This window comes from Diorhabda sublineata, chromosome 3 (assembly GCF_026230105.1).
Source record: "Diorhabda sublineata isolate icDioSubl1.1 chromosome 3, icDioSubl1.1, whole genome shotgun sequence".
Classification (NCBI taxonomy): Eukaryota; Metazoa; Arthropoda; class Insecta; order Coleoptera; family Chrysomelidae; genus Diorhabda; species Diorhabda sublineata.
In genome coordinates, this window is record NC_079476.1 from 25,542,117 (window position 1) to 25,562,608 (window position 20,492).

Sequence of the window (20,492 nt, forward strand, 5' to 3'; positions counted from 1 at the left end):
CAATCATCGCTTAAAAAAGAAAAAGTGTTTAACGATGTACAAAAGATCTACGAAGAACGATTTTCGTTTATAATAAGGTTTTACTTTTTATAAAATTCTAGAATATAGAAATAACTGATGTGAATATTTGCATCTACCCTCGTAATTAAAATAAAAGTCATTATGTATTATATTCATGATGAATACTCGTCGATGTACTAAAAATAAACCATTAGATCGAGATGTTTATTTTTTTATCCAAAGAAAATAAGTTCATCTTGAAAAGTCGGGCGATTGGTACTTTTTTTGTAATTTTTTTATAAATTAGAGTTAAATAAAAACCGAGCAACGTTATAATTAAATATTTCATACAGGACGAAATAAAAAATGAATGTTTTGGGTGGGTGACTAAGAACGGCCGTCGGCCATATCTCAAAAACGGATTAATTTACAAGTCCGGCAAAAAAAACTATAACAAAAATGTTCGCGAGAAACACGTAGTGTTGTTTGAAATCCACTTATTGCGTTTAAAAAATATACAGGGTGCATAATTCAATAGGAATCCCTTAATTAATCTTTCCAAAGCCGGTCCTGGAATTTAATCAATGCCATTCCAATACTTGATCGTAGTGAAAACATTTAAAAATAGTCAACTTAAAAAAAACTCAATTTTGGTCACCATTTTGTAAGGGTAATATCCATATATGTAATACTCCTATATTGACAGTTAGTCAATTTGGAATAAAACGTCCCAAAGTTTGGGTGCCGACAATATTCGTTTTCTCTCTTGTTCGAGACACTTTATCTATACTGCGCATGCTTCAGAATGCCCAGAACCGGGATTTTACTGGTTAGGTTAGGTTAGGTTAGGTTAGGTTAGGAACAAGACTCCAAAGAACCACAAGGAGAGATTGGACAGTCAGAAGAAGACTTAGACAGCTAACCTTGATCCAAAAAGGCCAGTTACATACTGCGCTTACTTGAGATTGCGCATAGTCGAGCCTTTACTGGTGTTCAAGCGGAACAAGACTCCAAAGAACCACAAGGAGAGATTGGACAGTCAGAAGAAGACTTAGACAGCTAACCTTGATCCAAAAAAAGCCAGGTACATACTGCGCTTGCTTGAGAATGCGCAGAACCGGGCCTTTACTGGTGTTCAAGCGGAACAAGACTCCAAAGAACCACCAGGAGAGATTGGACAGTCAGAAGAAGACTTAGACAGCTAACATTGATCCAAAAAAAGCCAGGTACATACGGCGCTTGTTTGAGAATGCGCAGAACCGGGCCTTTACTGGTGTTCAAGAGGAACAAGACTCCAAAGAACCACAAGGAGAGGCTGGACAGTCAGGAGAAGACTTAGACAGCTAACCTTGATCCAAAAAAAGCCAGGTACATACGGCGCTTGCTTGAGAATGCGCAGAACCGGGCCTTTACTGGTGTTCAAGAGGAACAAGACTCCAAAGAACCACAAGAAGAGGCTGGACAATCAGATTAAGACTTAGACAGCTAACCTTGATCCAAAAAAAAGCCAGGTACATACGGCGCTTGCTTGAGAATGCGCAGAACCGGGCCTTTACTGGTGTTCAAGAGGAACAAGACTCCAAAGAACCACAAGTAGAGGCTGGACAATCAGAATAAGACTTAGACAGCTAACCTTGATCCAAAAAAGCCAGGTACATACGGAGCTTGCTTGAGAATGCGCAGAACCGGGCCTTTACTGGTGTTCAAGAGGAACAAGACTCCAAAGAACCACAAGTAGAGGCTGGACAATCAGAATAAGACTTAGACAGCTAACCTTGATCCAAAAAAGCCAGGTACATACGGCGCTTGCTTGAGAATGCGCAGAACCGGGCCTTTACTGGTGTTCAAGAGGAACAAGACTCCAAAGAACCACAAGTAGAGGCTGGACAATCAGAATAAGACTTAGACAGCTAACCTTGATCCAAAAAAGCCAGGTACATACGGAGCTTGCTTGAGAATGCGCAGAACTGGGCCTTTACTGGTGTTCAAGAGGAACAAGACTCCAAAGAACCACAAGAAGAGGCTGGACAATCAGATTAAGACTTAGACAGCTAACCTTGATCCAAAAAAGCCAGGTACATACGGAGCTTGCTTGAGAATGCGCAGAACTGGGCCTTTACTGGTGTTCAAGAGGAACAAGACTCCAAAGAACCACAAGAAGAGGCTGGACAATCAGATTAAGACTTAGACAGCTAACCTTGATCCAAAAAAAAGCCAGGTACATACGGAGCTTGCTTGAGAATGCGCAGAACCGGGCCTTTACTGGTGTTCAAGAGGAACAAGACTCCAAAGAACCACAAGTAGAGGCTGGACAATCAGAATAAGACTTAGACAGCTAACCTTGATCCAAAAAAGCTAGGTACATACGGCGCTTGCTTGAGAATGCGCAGAACCGGGCCTTTACTGGTGTTCAAGAGGAACAAGACTCCAAAGAACCACAAGTAGAGGCTGGACAATCAGAATAAGACTTAGACAGCTAACCTTGATCCAAAAAAGCCAGGTACATACGGAGCTTGCTTGAGAATGCGCAGAACTGGGCCTTTACTGGTGTTCAAGAGGAACAAGACTCCAAAGAACCACAAGAAGAGGCTGGACAATCAGATTAAGACTTAGACAGCTAACCTTGATCCAAAAAAGCCAGGTACATACGGAGCTTGCTTGAGAATGCGCAGAACCGGGCCTTTACTGGTGTTCAAGAGGAACAAGACTCCAAAGAACCACAAGAAGAGGCTGGACAATCAGATTAAGACTTAGACAGCTAACCTTGATCCAAAAAAGCCAGGTACATACGGAGCTTGCTTGAGAATGCGCAGAACTGGGCCTTTACTGGTGTTCAAGAGGAACAAGACTCCAAAGAACCACAAGAAGAGGCTGAACAATCAGATTAAGACTTAGACAGCTAACCTTGATCCAAAAAAGCCAGGTACATACGGCGCTTGCTTGAGAATGCGCAGAACTGGGCCTTTACTGGTGTTCAAGAGGAACAAGACTCCAAAGAACCACAAGGAGAGATTGGACAGTCAGACGAAGCATTAGACAGCTAACCTTGATACAAAAAAGCCAGCTGCATACTACGCTTGCTTGAGAATGCGCAGAACAGAGCTTGGAACCTCGGAGGATAGAGAAATCGTTGCCATTCTGTCTTCCTTAGTCGGAATAGCTTTCCCTTATAGAAACTGTCAATAAAGAAAGGGGTGAACTGAGGAAGTTTTGTTATATGAAAGACCCATCTAAATTTCATACGAGCAACCACCTTTTGAATTTGGAAACACCCTGTACATACATTTCCTCATGACTCACCTTGAACGATTATCAAAGAGAAACTAAGCCTCCAAAATGGCTTTATCATTCATTCAATTGTTTATAATGAATCGAGTAAGGAAATGAATATTTTGAAGCATCACAAGGTTTTCATTGTCCTGTTGACTTCGATCTCACGTGTTCAGGTGTCACGCCGGACACCGTCATAAATGTAAAACCATTTAAAAGTCCAGTGCCAAGCTGTCTCGTATGAAGCCGTTTCCCAACTAGACTATATCGCATCGAAACGACGTCGGCGGCGGTGGCGACCGAAAACTTAGTGGGGAATATCACTTCTATCGGATATTTTAGTACACAGGGAGTTCAGTTTATTCTTGCGTATACGTTACAAGGTTCGGTAATACCAAGTGTAATGAAAAATATCGTGGGTCGTGTTGTGTCGATTAATTAATTAATATTTTTTTATTCTCACCGTTTGTGTCAATTTCGAGGGTATAGAAGAGTAAACGTCATTCGAATTTTATAAAAAAAAAACAAACATTGTTACTCAGTTTCCTTTTCTTTTTCTCAGAAGCAATAATAATCGAAGGACAACCAGTTTCACTTCAAACTGCAATTGCTTTTGTTATAAATAATCTAATAATTATCCGACGAGGAATGCGGTGCATACCGCTCGATGCCAATCAGTCTGTTGCGTATTTAATTTTTTGTGATCAAACTATTAATCCGTTATCTGTTAAACAATGATCTAATTTTGTTAAAAGACAGTGTTTTTTTGTGCGCGATGGATTTTCAAAGGCATTGTTATTTGGGCGGGCAGTTTAATTCTTATTGGAGATACGGAAATCCCGATAGCGGGGTGAGTACCACGTTTTAAATACCTCAATCCACTGCTTTATCATCAATAATTCGAAGTTTATTACGTTGGTTAATGTAATTTAACTCAACAGCGGATTTTTCATTCACCAACTTTTCTTTGTATGTTTTTATCTCGTGCGTAAAAAAATGCAAAACCACTGCAATCGCAAGTCATTGACGAAATAACTGAAGACGAAATTAAAATCTTAGAGTTCATGGTATCAGCTTCAACTCACTCGAGCCATATCGAAAATTGATCCTTATAAAAGATTGACCCACCACTATCAATTGGTCATTAAATATCAACAACTAACGAGAATTCTACCTGAAAACGGACCCAACAACAACAACAAGCTACTCAAGAGGTCATCATCAAGAATCAGCGAGAAGAGGCCAGTGCGCTGAACATGAATCTCTCTGTTGTTTCCAGAGTTTACCTTTCTTACCAAGAGATGACCGATTTATTGTCAGTACATCGCTCAGAAATCGGACCTTCAGTGGTGTTCAAGAGGAAGAAGACTTCAAAGAACCACAAGGAATGGCTGGACGATCAGAAGAAGACTTAAAACAGCTAACCTTGATCCAAAAAGGCCGGGTACATACTGCGCTTGCTTGAGAATGCGCAGAACCGGGTCTTTACTGGTGTTCAAGAGGAACAAGACTTCAACGAACCACAAGGAGTGGCTCGACAATCAGAAGAAGAATTAAAACAGCTAACCTTGATCCAAAAAGGCAAGGTACTGACTCCAAATTAACCCCAGTGCACCGAGCAGTCCGTCTACGTGTTCCAGCTTGGTATTGATAGAAGAGGTCGAGTCTGGAGAAAGATTCGCGCAGTATTGCATAAGAGAAAACGTGGAGATTTCTGCATGGTCGTTCCCTACTCCATTTTCATCAGCGAATACTTCATTCTAATGTAGGAAAATGCTCGTTCACATACTGTTAGTTAGCAGGATGTCGTAATCATTGCTATGGATTTATGGATTAGTCATGAAATCGGACCTAAAAACAAATTTATTTGACCCATTGGAAACTGGTATCAGGTCCAGGGGAGGGAACACTAAATATTGATAAGTTAATTTCAAATAAATGATTATTTGGACTAATTTAAGCTGGTATTTTCTTTGCTGTTCTGTCCATCTTGTTTCGAATCTTTTCTTTGTTATTTCTCCAACTGTTTCTTCTCTATTTCTTCTATAAATATGTATACTATAACATTATGCGTACTATATCGTTGTTTTTCGATGATCGAACGTCTCATTTCTCCTAGATCATAATTTATTTTCTTAAATATTCCTTATTAACCTCCCCCCTCCCCAACTTTTATGATCAATTCGCTATCTAAGCATCATAGGTCAACGCTGGTCTTATCGCATTTTATTTAATAAATAATTCATACAAGAGATAAATTTGTTTTCCTAGTAAAGCAGCAGCACGTCTGATTACGCAATAAACTGCTAGACGGCTTGTTGCCAGTAGGTTTTTTCCATTCTAAACGTTCATTTCTATTTTTCTTTCTTACGAGGTCTGTGATGACAATACTGCGCTTGCTATCTTATCTCCAGCGGTTCCTTCGGAGACGTAGTCGTCACCTGCAAATCTTTGGTAAGCGTAATGGCAATAACCAACAATAATACTGATAAAGATATTATTATCATTGATTATTAGACAACAAAAACAATATTTCTACATATCAAAATTCGCTAGATTACTACTGGAGATAATTTAGACCGTTTTCTTTGATTATGAAAGTGATACAAGGCTACAGCTTCGGATATGAGGTAATTGGGCTCTTCATCAAGACAATGCGTCATTGCATACTTCTGAAATATCTAACATATCACCAAGTCTTTAAGCTACAGCTTCCTGGCTCTTTTCCAGACTAATAATAGCGTTTCAATGATAAAAAGACAGTTGAAACCAATACCACACATGCAGTAAAGGTATTTCCAAAAACTAATTGCTCCAGGAAGTGGAAACATCGCTGAGGACTACAGTGAATGACGTCATTCGACTTGTTTATGATATTTTTTTCATTGGAGTTATTATACGTGGAGTTCTTTGATTAAGGCGTTTCATTGAAACAAATACTGTAAAGAAGAAGATAGTGCTGAGGCTTCAGCGGTCTTCAGAGGTCACCCAGTTACAGGGAAACTGCAAAAATCTAATAGCATCGAAGTTACCTGCTCAGCTTCTTTTACGCCTGAATTAACTGTAATGTCTTTTTATGAAGAAGAGAAAATAAAAAGAGGAGGTTAAGGCTAAGACTAGAACCACCTCAATCTTGTTTCTTGGTCAAAAGTTCTTGTATAATTGTATATACGAAAAACGCGCTTCTGTTGGACTTTTCTTTTTACCCACAGTTAATTTTGGTTTTCGAACTAATTTTCACGAAGTTTCTTATTAAAACACGCACATTCTCAGGATGTACGAGCGCTTTCCACGAATAAAGTTCCCAAGGAGTTGCGGACGTAAGGAACGTTGTTAGTAGAAGTGCGTGCTGCTTGGGTACCGCCCCAGCGAACTGGAAGAAAGGGAATCAAAAGAACACTTGGGAGAGATACATTTCATAACCGAGGAAGAGCTGGAAGAAGAGGTTTTAGGTTGTCTCGGCAGTCTGAGAGATATAGTGTGGAGAAACAAAGAAACAAACAGAGCAAGACCTATTCTCACATACGCCTCAGAAACCAGAGCCAAGACAGCAACAACAAAAAGAATAATGAGAACCACAGAGATGAAACTACTGCGAACCATCAAGGGATGACATAAGAGAAGAATGGGGCGTACAGGATGTGGTGAGATGGGTCAGGGCACGAAAAAGATTCTGGGGGGATCACGTAGAAAGAATGCCAGAAGATAGATGGGCTAAAACTCTAAAAACGAGAGCTGGAGTTCAGCTTCTCAGGAAGGTCCAGGAAGAGGGCCAAACGTACAGGTTTGAACAGGACCTGGTCATATTTAAAGAGGAAGAAGAAGAAACATAAAGAAGATGATTGATCTAAACGGCGATTATGTCGAAAGATAAAGGGAAATCTAAGCTTTCCAAACATGTATTGTTCTAAGTCAATAAACATGTTTTTCATTGTGAAAATTCGTTGGGAACGTTATTTTATGGACAAGCCTCCGGACAGCCAGTTTTCCGAAATTACCGAAATCTCAATAACCGAATTTCGTATTATATAAATACATTATCAACGTAAAACAAAAATTGGAAACATATCCTTGACCTTTTGACGTATTTAAATAAAATTATAAATACGATGGGCAACAAGCAGTCTACTTGTAACATTTTGCGTTAAAACAGAAGAGATAAATTTGATTTATACAAAAATCAAGTTATCTCTTTATATTTTCATATTAATATAAAACTAATTCGTATTATATTAAAAATTGGTCCGAGATATTTCATTTTAATTCTGTTCACGTCTATTTTGATCCAAAATATTGATACCAGTAACTAATCAGTTCCGCAGTTACCACGGAAAATAAAAAATGGACAAGTAGTGGCAGGCGTATATGGCTTGAGAACCAAATCTTCAATTTGCCAGGTGAAAACATACCATAAACAATCTGGGAGAGATTCCCCTTATTTTGCTATTTGGACTCGAAAAAGTCATTTGATCACGCAAAGTTGATCTAAGGAGAGTTACTGGTATGTTGCCTGAACACTGCAACTTGCAAGGGAATGCAAGAAACTACCGATTACCTCTTCTGTGAGTACGACAAAGGCTACGGTTCTTACAGTACCATAAGAGGTAAGCTACCAAACTGGTAAACAGCCCAGGATGCTCAAAAGATCATTAAGTCGGATTGTAGGCGAAACTATTACTTCAAGTATCTAGTCATTATCATGTGGGTGTAATTTCTCAAGGAGCCGTTAGTCCTTCACGTTGGTAAGGGGGCCCAGCGGCAGCCTTCCTCGAGTGGGCATAAGGGAGGAGACTGGTGCAAAGAACGGCTCGTTTTTATGGGCTTAATCCAAGGCGGAAGCAATCGTGTCGCGGGAAACTTGAAAATTCCAGAAGTCTTACAAGAGTTGGGACAGTGATAAATCCTGCAACAGCAGTGACCATGATATATCCGAGTGCTTTGAGCAAATAGGGATCACTACCCCCAAGCATCGGTACACCGATGTTGGGCCAATGTTATTAACCGCCTTTGATCACCCAATTTATTGTCATATGCTGTTTGGAAACCATCAATTTCTCCTAAGTGATTCTGTTTCTTAAAATCAAGACTCGAAAGATAATAATAAGTTCAAGTTTTCCCTTTGACTGATACTAATTACATATTTTCGTCCTTTATATTTACTCTGCCTTCAGAGAGATACCCTACTATATCTAAGGATGGGAATGCAACCCCCACTTGTTCTTAATTACAAGAATTTCGTTCAACAATCAATTGTTAAACTGTGAGAATATTTATTAATTTTAATAATAAAACGTTTTAAAAAGACGTTAAACACTTGGCACATCCTGTAAATAAAAAAAAATTAAGTAAAGTGGTGGTATAAATATTCATGGGCAGCAGTTACATTATCGGTATGGGGGCGATTACCGGATAATAGTCGAGTTCCTAATCCTTGAAAACATGCGTTAAAAGGAAGACATTAGATATATTATAAAAGATGTGTGTAAATTAGATATACAGAGTGCTTTTACAAAAAAAAAAAAAAAATAGAATCGACTTAATTCTGTTTACTAAAGTTTGAATTTCATTCAAATCGGTTTAAAATAACAGAAAATTGAGTAACGTTTATGTGGGACAAACATCTTAATATTTTCAAAATAGAATTCATCAACATGATGAAAAATCCAATCGTGAAATAATAAACATAAATTTGATTATATAAATTAAATTCATATTTGAGATAGAACCAAATACAAAAAATTTAGAAATCATTCATATATATGATAATCAAGTTATCTGTGACTGAAGGTTAACTTTCTATTAGTTTCTGTAACTTCATAAACGAGGGCGATGATTATATTGTTAGTTTCCACATTTTTAATTTCAGTTTCAAAGTAAATTGAAACATCAACATTTTTCATAAAATTTATCGACCAAGCATTTGACGTCGTTTTTCCACCGAGTCAGAGTACCAGCAGAAAATATATTCAATGCTCTTCTTTTACACCCCCATTTGGGGGTGTTGTACCAACAGTATAATGTTTAAATAGCTAAAAACTAGCATCTTATTGCCAACACCAAGAATGCTTGTCTTCTGGATTGTATGGAAGAGTCCACCCGAACCTTGACCTTAGTATTTACCCATATTTCATCCAGGTAGTAAATTTTTCTATTTTCTCCGCGAAATTTGTTAATTTTTCTCAGGTATCCTCGCCTTCACACAATTATTTCTGCTTTTTCTAATAATAAACTGTTCCTTCCTCGTTTTTTGTATTTAAATTTTTGTGTAGGCCACTGAATGATTAGCTTTGAACTCATGAACATTTTCTTTCATAATCATTTGTTTTTCGCTAGCGTTAAACTTAAGTTTGTTAGGTCTCTTCTTAGGTGGAGTTTAGCTAATGCTAACTAGTTAACTTCATCATCAAAATTACGCAACAGACAAATATAAACAATATACTTGATCTAATGGCTTCTGCAGCGATGCGGCGCGCGCCCCTTCATGGCGGGTTTTTTATTTGTGGTATATTATGGGGCCAGTGATGATAAGTAGACTTTATATTCTTTCATTTTTTACGATAAAATGATTTAGCACTGGTTAATTCTACGACTTTTGTTCATCGGTGTCGATTTATGTAACATATTTCTAACAGTAAAATTCTTATTAATAATAATTTGATTTCTACGTTTATTTTTATAAAAACAAACTTAATTGTGTGGTAATAAGTCACCTTGTGGCATATAGACGTAATTTATAGTTCATAGAAAACTTGAAACTATGGGAAAATTAGTTGAAAAAGTAGCTTGTCTCGACTGAAATTATGTTTTAACGAACCAAATTCCAACGAAAGCATCTCGGTAATAATGTATAAAACTTGCATATAAATATATTTATACGTATACGAGAAAATGTACTGAGAGATAGATATTTAATAAAAGCTAAATTCGCTTTTCTAGAATGCGCAAAGTGAACACAAAGTAATTATTTTCTAATTATCGCTGCGTTTACCGAGAATTTCGTTTGTCGCTTGCGGGAGAAATCTTCTACCGAGAATTGATGTTACGGAATCGCATTTTATAAATAAAAACTAACACGTAAAATATGTGCGCACTAAAATCGATTGGAATTTAGAAAAAAAAAAAACAAAAAAACAAGATTCTGAACCCATTTTTTATGTATAAGAGAGTATTAAAATGATGAAGCAATCGTAATCCACAAGCGCATCACAATATAATGAATATATAGGGTGTAAACTTATATTTTACTTAATTAATTAATCGGAATCAGAAGTTGAACTGTCTGTTTTCTTATTCGATCGTATGATTTTTGAATGTCTTTCGATAGAGAATCGAAAGTTGCACAACTGGAAAACTGATACAAAAATCTTGAAATCGATGTACTGAAAGTTTCGGATAAAATGAAAATTTATTAAAACAATTATTAAAAATAAAATAAATCAAGTTAAAACAATTTTTATTTCAAAAATATTAAAAGATATCAACCTACGATTAAAATCATGAACATATTTTATCTCTTTCATTTTATAATGCTACACTTTCTTTTCAACAAAGAAACCACCTCTAACTAATTTTTCAATTACACGTGGCATTTTTCTTATTAGTTTTTCTAGCAAACTTTTTGGTTTAAGTTTAAGAGCCTTCCAAAGAAGTGGGATACATTTTTCTAACTTTCCGATCTAGTTCATCCACGAAAATTCTATTGGATTTAGATCCGGAGATTGTAGGGGTCATTTCATGATTTCTAACTCACCACTATTTTCTTTTTTTTTTTAAATAGTTGAGATGAAGCTTAGATGTGTGCTTTGGATTCCTACGACCAATTAGACGCATTCCAGAAGGGTTAGCTTGCGTTTTTAATATGTAATGGTTTAACCATTCATTATAGAAACTAAACCCATTTCTTAAGATCTGTTAATCGAATAGTTAAGTGATTCGAAGTGCCCCTTATTTAAGACCATGAACTCTAAACTCATTAATATTGTCATCATCAATGAATTGTTTATATTTCGTACTTATATCAGTTTTGTAGATTATCAACTTCAATCCCATCTTCACTATTTTTTTTTATTTTATATTAATGTGACTGTAAACGACCATTAATATCATTTTTTACCGATTTTATCATCATTTATTGTTATTATTGTATACGATAATATTTAGTATTTAAGGCAGTTTGTACACCGATACTGGATTCTTAATAGTTTGATATTCGTCAACTTTTTTTTAAATTGTGTTGATTTCTACGACATATATTAGCGCAAAACAAAAAAAAATATTTTACAACGTTTTACTGTTGGTAAAACTGAAACAGATACAGTCATATATATTTTGTATCGAATTTATATGAGAAAATTTATTATCTTCGATAGTTAAACGACCATTCAGCATTATTTTCCTTATATATTACGAAACGGGAGACTTTATAGCCAGATTTTTGTCCGGTCATCATTTATGAATGTCTTGTTCGGTTCCGAGGGATTCGATTTACGAGTTCTTATATACTTTTTCTTCTACCGCGAGTTTTGTACGGCTCAATCAATGCGGTTTTTCGGTCTTAAAAATTTTTATCGGCCATAAAATTTATTTTTTTCCCGATCATTTATATAAGTACGTAACCATCTCAAAAACAATACAATAGAGTGTGATAAAATGCTTTTTGATACTGAACCATTTCGATTTTAATAAGTAAAAAGGAGACGTACGAGAGTTATTATCATTAAAATCAGTAAGAGAGACCAGAAGAAAAGTAGCAATGGCTCAGAATTGCTGGCTTGATGTTATGAAAAAATTACCAAGTCGAAACGACAAGACAAAATAATATAGAAACCATTAAAAGCATTCTACCTGCGACAAGTTTGAAATCTGTGAAAATTTGTATTAATTTGTACGTCGAAACAAACGTTGCGGACAGGATAGCGGCCAGCGCGGCAACGACAAGTCTCGATGCGTTGTACTGAATATAGAATAAGCAAGTTTCTACAAATAAGTCTCTGAGCTTCTTAAAATGTTATCTACCTACCCCCGCTTACGAATGGAGACCCCGAATTAAAAATATCTCTACGTACCGTGGACTACTACGTAAAAACGTACGCAACCACCAGGAGCTTTGGCGATCGAAAACGTTCAGAACGTTAGGAGTTACATAACGAGATAAAATCCGAAAACTAAGAAGAATTAGAAAAGTTACGGATATAATTGAAAGAGTCACACGTTTAAAATGGAACTGGACTAGTCAAACTGCAAGATTGTTTGATAATAGAAGATTCCTCTAGACTTGGTAAAATCCACCTTTGTGACTATCCCGAAGAAGCCCAGTGTCAAAACTTGTGAAGACCATAGACTGATAAACTTAAGGCTTTTTTGAAAATTATATACAAACGAATATTTAAAAAGAAGTTAGTAGGTACCAGGGAAGCACTATTCTGTATGCAATTACTAATTCCAAAATGCTATGATCAAAAAACAAGATGTCTTCGTTTGCTTTTTGGACTACCAAAAATCGTTTGACTCCATTCGGCAAGACTTACTGTTCGACATCGTAAAGGATGTTGATATTGATAGTAAAGACATCAGGAACATACAAAAGCGGATCAAACTGCGAATTAGCGGCTCTGTAACTACGGAACACCTTCAGATACTTAGAGTAGTCCGTAGCTCACCCATGCTAATTAACATATACGTAGAACGAAGTTTTCAGTTTGCATTAAAAGACTATCAAAAAGGCATTAAAGCCGACAATGGAGAATACCTACAAGAGCTGGTCAATTCTATCAACGAAATTGGAACCAAATACGGATTGGTCATAAGCAGACAACAACACGGCGAAACTCAATTACTTGTCAATGGAAATAACATAGAGAGGGAGTCAATAAATTTAAATACTTTGGATATATGTTAAATGAAAATTGGGATTGCGACGAGGAAGTTAAAACTCTAATAACAATTGCAAAAACAGCTTTTACCAAGGGTGATTAAATGTTATTTTTGGCCAATCCTTTTGTATGGTGTGGAGACGTGGTCCCAGAAAGTGAGGTCCTTAAACAGAATAGAAGCAATGGAAACGTGGCTATTGCACAGACTTCTGCGGATCCCATGGATCGAGCACATGACGAATGAAGAAGTACCGAGGAGAGCGGATGTGGAGATATTCAATTCTCAAGCTCATACTAACGGAAGAGATCGAACAGGACGTAAACGGCATTCCTGGCTACGGAATATAAAAGACTGGTGTGGAATTCAGACTCCGGCGTGCCTTCAGATAATAGATTAGAAGTTTTGGACACGCTTCAAGGTGTATGGTAGTTGAAGAAGGGAATACTAGAATAGCGTCCAAGGAATGAAGCATCCAAAAACAGAGGACGGCCGCCGGTGCTATGAAAGGATAATTTAAATAGGATATCTTTCAACAAGATTCAAGATGAGCAAGACCAAGCCGAATGGTCTAGGTTAAGAGAGGTTTATGTCCAGCAATCGACGAAATAGGATGCTAAATGATTATGGATTAGACTTATATTCGAATGATGTTGATAAAACGATTAACAATGCAGATTTGTACGAAGTACGAACAATAATTTATGACGGGCAGATGTCACTAGTAGTAGTAGTACTTTTCGTTAAATCGACATTACCAAATAACATATATCATTTTTCCTTATAAGACTTTTAATATTTTATGAACATTTTATGCTGCCTTCCATATCAAACGCATACAAATGTCACGTAAAAGCGATAAATATTGTTCCGAAATAAATTAGATCCGTTCGTGTTTCGCACATTCATAGTAATGACTCTGAGAATATTTCAGGGCGTATCGCTTTTCGGTCCGAGTCTGAATTTTTCATTATTCCTAGTATTTTCTTATTTTTAGGTGAATGTAGTGTATTACAAATCGATAATTCTGATTTACTTATCCTGACCCACTTTAAACCATTTATATTATTTATATATTTCAATTGCTAACGCCAAAATCGTATATTTGGTAAACTAACACACAGATGGAGCTCTTACCTTCAAAAGGCACGACAACTGTCGTACTATCAGACCCTTATTAGACGAAGCTACGCAACCAGTTGAGCAATCAAATGCATAGTTCAGTTTGGTGAATATGACAGTCAAGATGAGAGAATATTTTCTTCTTCTGTCACTACTCATGGACAATGCATGTACAACCAATTTTTTCTTTTAAATATCAAAAGGTTTATACTACACACAGCGTATGTTACATAGGAGCGCAGCCTCGTCTAAGAAGGGCTTTAGATTGTGAGTTGTAGCCAGGGTTGTTAACTCCGGGTCTATTTGGTTTTTACAAGGTGGCAACAAAATGAAAATTTACAGCGATTTCAAATGATCGAATGTTCTTGAGTGATCTTGGTCCAATTCTTCTAATCCCAACAGTGGTTTCAACGCATTTGGGCAATCATCTCCCAAAGAGAGACAATACGGAACAAGAGCAGGACGAAATTTTAAAATCTTCTTAAGAACTGTGCCTAATGACCACCATCTAGTTGATATATGTACTTTGGCTTCATTCACGAACTCTTACAAACTTTCCCTCTTGAGTTTCGATCCTCTCAAACAATCCGTGGTCTGGGGGCAGAAAAGAGAATAAAAATCGAGATTGTAGAGATTGAGTGAAGTGATTTTCGTTAGTTTTTAAATATGGATTTGGTGTGTCAATAAAGCTTTGTTTTTTTTTGCAAAAAAACTATACAAACCAAGGCTTGGTTTTACAAACATTATTCGGACTTTCGAAGGAAAACCATGGTTTGTTAAGACGAAATGAGCACCGAAGGCGATGCACGCTGTTGGCGGGGGATATCACTAACGAAAAGATCAAGGTAGAGCTGATTGAGATAGCTGAGACCCTAAAGATATCAATTAAACGGTTGGATATATCAAAAATGAATATTTGAAGAAGAAGAAAATGCTGTTTCACCAAGACAATGCACCGTGCACAAATCAATGAAAACGATAACCAAATTGCATGTTTTTAGGTTAGAATTGTTTTAGCATCCACCGTATTTACCAGATCTGGTTCCCAGAGATACTTTTCTGTTCTCAGACCTCAAGAGGATGCTCTCTGGATAGAAATTTTGCCCGATGAAGAGTGTTGAGGCACCAACGTAAATTATTTTTGTAAACAAACTAGTAGACTGTAGCGGTTACAATTGACATTAAAGACGTTGCCAAAATCGATGTGATCATTAAAAATGTTTGCCAGTGTATAAAAAAAAAATAGCAAAAACTATACTTTTTGTTTCAGTACGGATCCGACGAATTCCACGAATCTCCCCGATACACATCACCAGGAGCGAACTCCTATTACCTAGCGACTGATGGAACGCCTAATCCCGGTGTGGGTGGCAGCGGTCCCTCCCCGACAGCAGGGGGCGGTACCGGGGGTAGCGAATGGCCCGCCTCATATACATACCAAACCTACGAAGCCTTCGGACTTATACCGGAAACAGAACCGCCAGGAGGTTTACCGCCTATGTCTTCGTTAAGGCCTAACGGTACACCCACCGCAACTACCTTAGCCGGACCCAATGCACCTTTTGGACCACCCAACAACGACGCAGTAGTTAATAAAGGACTAGGAGGAGTAAGTATAAAGGATAATATTTTTTTTTAAAAAGTCAAATTTGATGAATCGCGGGTAGAAGCTGGTATTTTCAATACGCGTTTAATTGTTGACCCAAAGCAATTTTTTTAATTTGCACATTGGATTTTTGAAAATTTATAAATTTTTCAAAAGCAATAAGAAATTGTTCGAGTACAGTATTCGTTAGTCTCGATATTTACGTAAATAATTAATTTGGCGTACAATTTACCGGCTCGAAGGACCATTTTATACAAATAAGTTGATATCGTTACAGTTATACACACCAGCCGAACAGGCTAGCGCGAGTAGCTACAGTTCGGCACCATCTACACCAGTCAGTTCACCGCCTCCCATAAATCCAGCCGGATGGTTAACGAATCACAGTACCCCGCATTCGCCTCATTATACACAAGCCGTTAGTGTAAATACTACTGTAGCTCCTCAGGGAATACACATGGTGAGCGAAATTTTTTTGTATAGTGTTTACAGAAACATCTAAAAATTTATTCTTCATACTTTGAGTGATTATAACTTTTTTTAATAAATAGTCGTAGAGCACTTTACGTATCTAATGTTAACAATGTCCTTTCTTCAGTAATGCTTTTGTTGTTTTTATTTGTTTTACCGAATTTTTTTTTGTTAACCATATACAAGGTGTCCCAAAAGAAAATTCACCTCTATATTGCTTACCGCGTAAACGCAGCTATTCGGTGCAGCGCGGGCGATATCTCAATCGATAGCCTGGCTCTGGCGTCCAAGATCTTCTAGAACAGTCGAAACCGTTTTACTCGAAATGTTCGTGACGAGCTTGTTAGAAAATTTTGCGATGTTCGTCACTTAAACGTTGCGCGAGGCGCTCGATTGTTTGGAAAATGGGTCGAAACGTTTGAAGAGACTGAATCAACACCGTATAAACCTAAATACAGACGATCCTAGGTCGAAAACGTAGACAATCTTACTCGAAATGTTCGTGAAGAGCCTGTTAGAAAATTTTGCGATGTTCGTCACTTAAACGTTGCGCGAGGCGCTCGATTGTTTGGAAAATGGGTCGAAACGTTTGAAGAGACTAAATCAACACCGGATAAACCTAAATACGGACGATCCTAGGTCGAAAACGTAGACAATCTTACTTGAAATGTTCGTGAAGAGCCTGTTAGAAAATTTTGCGATGTTCGTCACTTAAACGTTGCGCGAGGCGCTCGATTGTTTGGAAAATGGGTCGAAACGTTTGAAGAGACTAAATCAACACCGGATAAACCTAAATACGGACGATCCTAGGTCGAAAAGGTAGACAATCTTACTCGAAATGTTCGTGAAGAGCCCGTTAGAAAATTTTGCGATGTTCGTCACTTAAACATTGTGCGAGGCGCTCGATTGTTTGGAAAATGGGTCGAAACGTTTGAAGAGACTAAATCAACACCGGATAAACCTAAATACGGACGATCCTAGGTCGAAAACGTAGACAATCTTACTCGAAATGTTCGTGACGAGCCTGACTTATCTATTATTTCGCATTTGACCCAAAGATTTGAGGCGGCATCCTTACAAAATCCTAGAAATGAAGCTTTTGGGTGCTGGTTAGAAGCTTGACCAGATGATTGAGCTCTTTCCAACAGATGAAGCTCATTTTAATCTCAATGAACATGTTACAAGCAATCAGAAACTTCTACCTTCGCCTAAAGTGACCGTATGGACTTGTACTTTCTTTTCTAGGAAAAATCACTTGAAATTTGTGAATTTTCCATGACAAGATGTTTGCTTCTGTATCATACTGTGCTTGTACAATTTCAAATGAAATATCTACTTTTTTTACAGTAAAAACGTACCCAGAACTTGGTTATTTTTAATTAAATATATTGAACTTTCCATGAAAGGTTTCCTTGACAAAATTTTCTTTGCATTTCCATACTCTGCTTGTGCCAATTTTATTGGAATCTCTACTTCTTTTCATATAAAATTGGACAACAAATTTTACTTGGAAAGTTTTGCATCTATAAAGTTTTTTTCTATTTCAAAATAACCTACAAGGGCTACATGAATAGTTTTCGATAGATTATTCCTCCAATTTAATGTTTTTCTTCAGTATCTTTTCTATCGATTTTCCAATTTTTTTCAACCCCTCTTATTAGTAAGCACCCTTTTTATTTGCGTAATAGATGTATGTTAATATTTCCTCATTTCATGAACTTTTTTGAATGTGAAAGATGAAACGCACAGTTACAGTGAATTCAGAGCGTTAGGTGCAAATGTTAGACTGAACTGCAAAAAATTTGTGGTTATAACCGAAGAAGATGACTCCAGCAGAAGGAACAACATGTCCAATAGAATCTCTAACACAAATTGTTCTTGGTAAATTGATCTCCAGGAGAGGTGACATAAATTGCCATCCACTCAGTTCCGATTTAACACCTATGGACTGTCTATGGACTTTCCTAATATGTAATGAAAATTTTCTCCAATAAACTCTAACTTTTTTCAAAATTGTTTTTTTTAATGTGAACTTTCTTTTGTGACACCTTGCATAAGGAAGGAAAGAGGATAATGTGTCTTATATCAATTTGATACATTTTCCATCCAGACTTTATCATTTTTTATTTATTTTTGCATGACTTTTTTTTGTTTTTGTGTGGTGAAGCCTCCTGCACCAGAAGCACAACGTTTAGACGATGCTATAGGTTTCCTTAGGGATCATTCCGAAGCAACGGTAAGTCAGTATTTTTATGTTTCTTTGGTATACTCTTCCCATTTATTTATAAACCGATTGAATTAAAAAATTATAAAATAGAAAACGAACCATTAAGCCAAACATTTGGACGGTATACAGGTAGGTCTAAACCTGGATTGGGGAATATATTGCAGCTGTACTTTATGATTTCACGGTTCCCAAAGGAACTAAAGCTGTACTGATGTAAAACTACATTATGCAATTACTTCCTGTTAAATTCCGCGGGAAGTACCACTAACAAATTACCCAGATAGTCTTCCATTGCTTTCGGAAAGACTTTTATTGAATATCTGCCTATTCTGGATGTATGTTTGATTGTTTGTACATACTTGCAGGGTACTAGAATGGAAGAGAGATTAGACGACGCGATAAATGTATTGAGGAACCACGCGGAACCTTTAGGATTAGTCGGACAACTTCCCGCCCATCAAATGACACAACTCGGATATCCGGCGCCACCCGCCGAAGCTCATCTAAACGATAGTATTAAAGTTGAACGGCCCACGTACAACACGAGTAAGTATTTGTTTAAATTGCCTTACGAATATTTATAAAATGTAAAATAACTGACACTCACCCTTTATAAATGTCAAACTTTCATTAATACTCCTTGAAACATCTTAGAACTAGTGAAAGAGTTTTGCTTCCGAATCAGCAACGCTTGGTTGAATCTCCAATTTTGGAGGGTCTTCAGCGACCAAGGTATTATTAATTGTAATGAAAGTGAAGAAGAAAAAATAAATTATTTAAAATAATTTTTTCCCTTCTTATTTTATCCTTATGTCTTCTACGGTATCGAATCTATAGATTCCATGGTATTTATTAATTTCATTGGCTCTTAATGATCTTTAATAACTTTTACATTTATTTCTAATGATCAGATTGCTAGTTATTTCTAATTATGTTTCTATGGATACGTGATTATTTGATTTGATCCTGTGGTTTCTAAGAATTTCTAATGATATACTTTCAATAAATTGATTTCTAATGTAATCTTCAATTTTCAATAATTTTTTACAATTATTTTGATATGATTTAAAGTTTCTAATTATTTTTCTCGTTTTGTAGTTATTTCTGGGGTTTTCGAAAGTTTTAATGATTCCCATTAAATTGGAAGCTACTTATTTTTCTCATTAATTGATTTCTAATTAATTTAAAGAAAAGTATTTATGATTTCTAATCACTTTCCAAAATTTCTAATAAGTTCTAATAAATTTTTATGGATTTCAAACAATTTCCAAATACTTTTATGGATTTTAACTAATTTGATTCTGAATCAAATCATTTTTTATCAATTTTAGATAATTTCTAGTTACTTTTGATAGATTTGTAGTAATTTGATTATTGATCATTCTTGAGGATTTTCGCAAATTTCTAATGACGTTAAATTGGTAGCCTTTCAATAACTTTTTAATGACTCACAATAGTTTTGGGGGGTTTCAAACAACTTCAAATTATTTTTATGGATTTTTAGTAATTTGATTTGCCATTTTTGAAGATTTCTACAAATTTATAAAGATTCTCATTAAATTGACAGCTAATGATTTCCCTTTAATTACTTTTAAATGATTTATAATCGTTTTTATGGAATTCAGACAACTTCCAATTATTTTTATAGTAGCTTTTATAGTAATTTAATTTTTGAGAACTTCTACAAATTTATAATGTTTCCTGTTAAATTGATTTCCTTTCAATTACTTTCTAACGACTTACAATAGTTTTTATGGAATTCAAACAACTTCCAATTATTTTTATGGAATTCTAGAAATTTGATTTGACGTTTTTAGGGATTTCTACAAATTTCTAATGATTCCCGATAAATTGATAGCTAATGATTTCCTTTTAATTACTTTCTAATGATTTTGATGATTTTTTATATAATTCTAACACAATTGA

At 36.2% G+C, this 20,492-nt stretch overlaps 1 protein-coding gene across 10 annotated transcripts in view; it reads left to right on the forward strand.

Moving 5' to 3' along the window:
- LOC130442093 (protein daughterless) overlaps positions 1–20,492 on the forward strand; it is a 59,915-nt gene that overhangs the window by 29,870 nt on the left and 9,553 nt on the right. For 5 of the 10 annotated variants that reach the window (XM_056776103.1, XM_056776106.1, XM_056776104.1 and 2 more), the window contains exons 4-7: positions 15,533–15,871; positions 16,146–16,328; positions 18,507–18,575; positions 18,932–19,112. In XM_056776103.1, the coding sequence (XP_056632081.1) occupies positions 15,533–15,871; positions 16,146–16,328; positions 18,507–18,575; positions 18,932–19,112 (772 nt within the window). Of the gene's footprint in view, positions 1–3,618; positions 4,121–15,532; positions 15,872–16,145; positions 16,329–18,506; positions 18,576–18,931; positions 19,113–20,492 lie in introns of those variants that run through there. The other 5 variants (XM_056776105.1, XM_056776111.1, XM_056776110.1 and 2 more) reach the window with 3 other exon arrangements.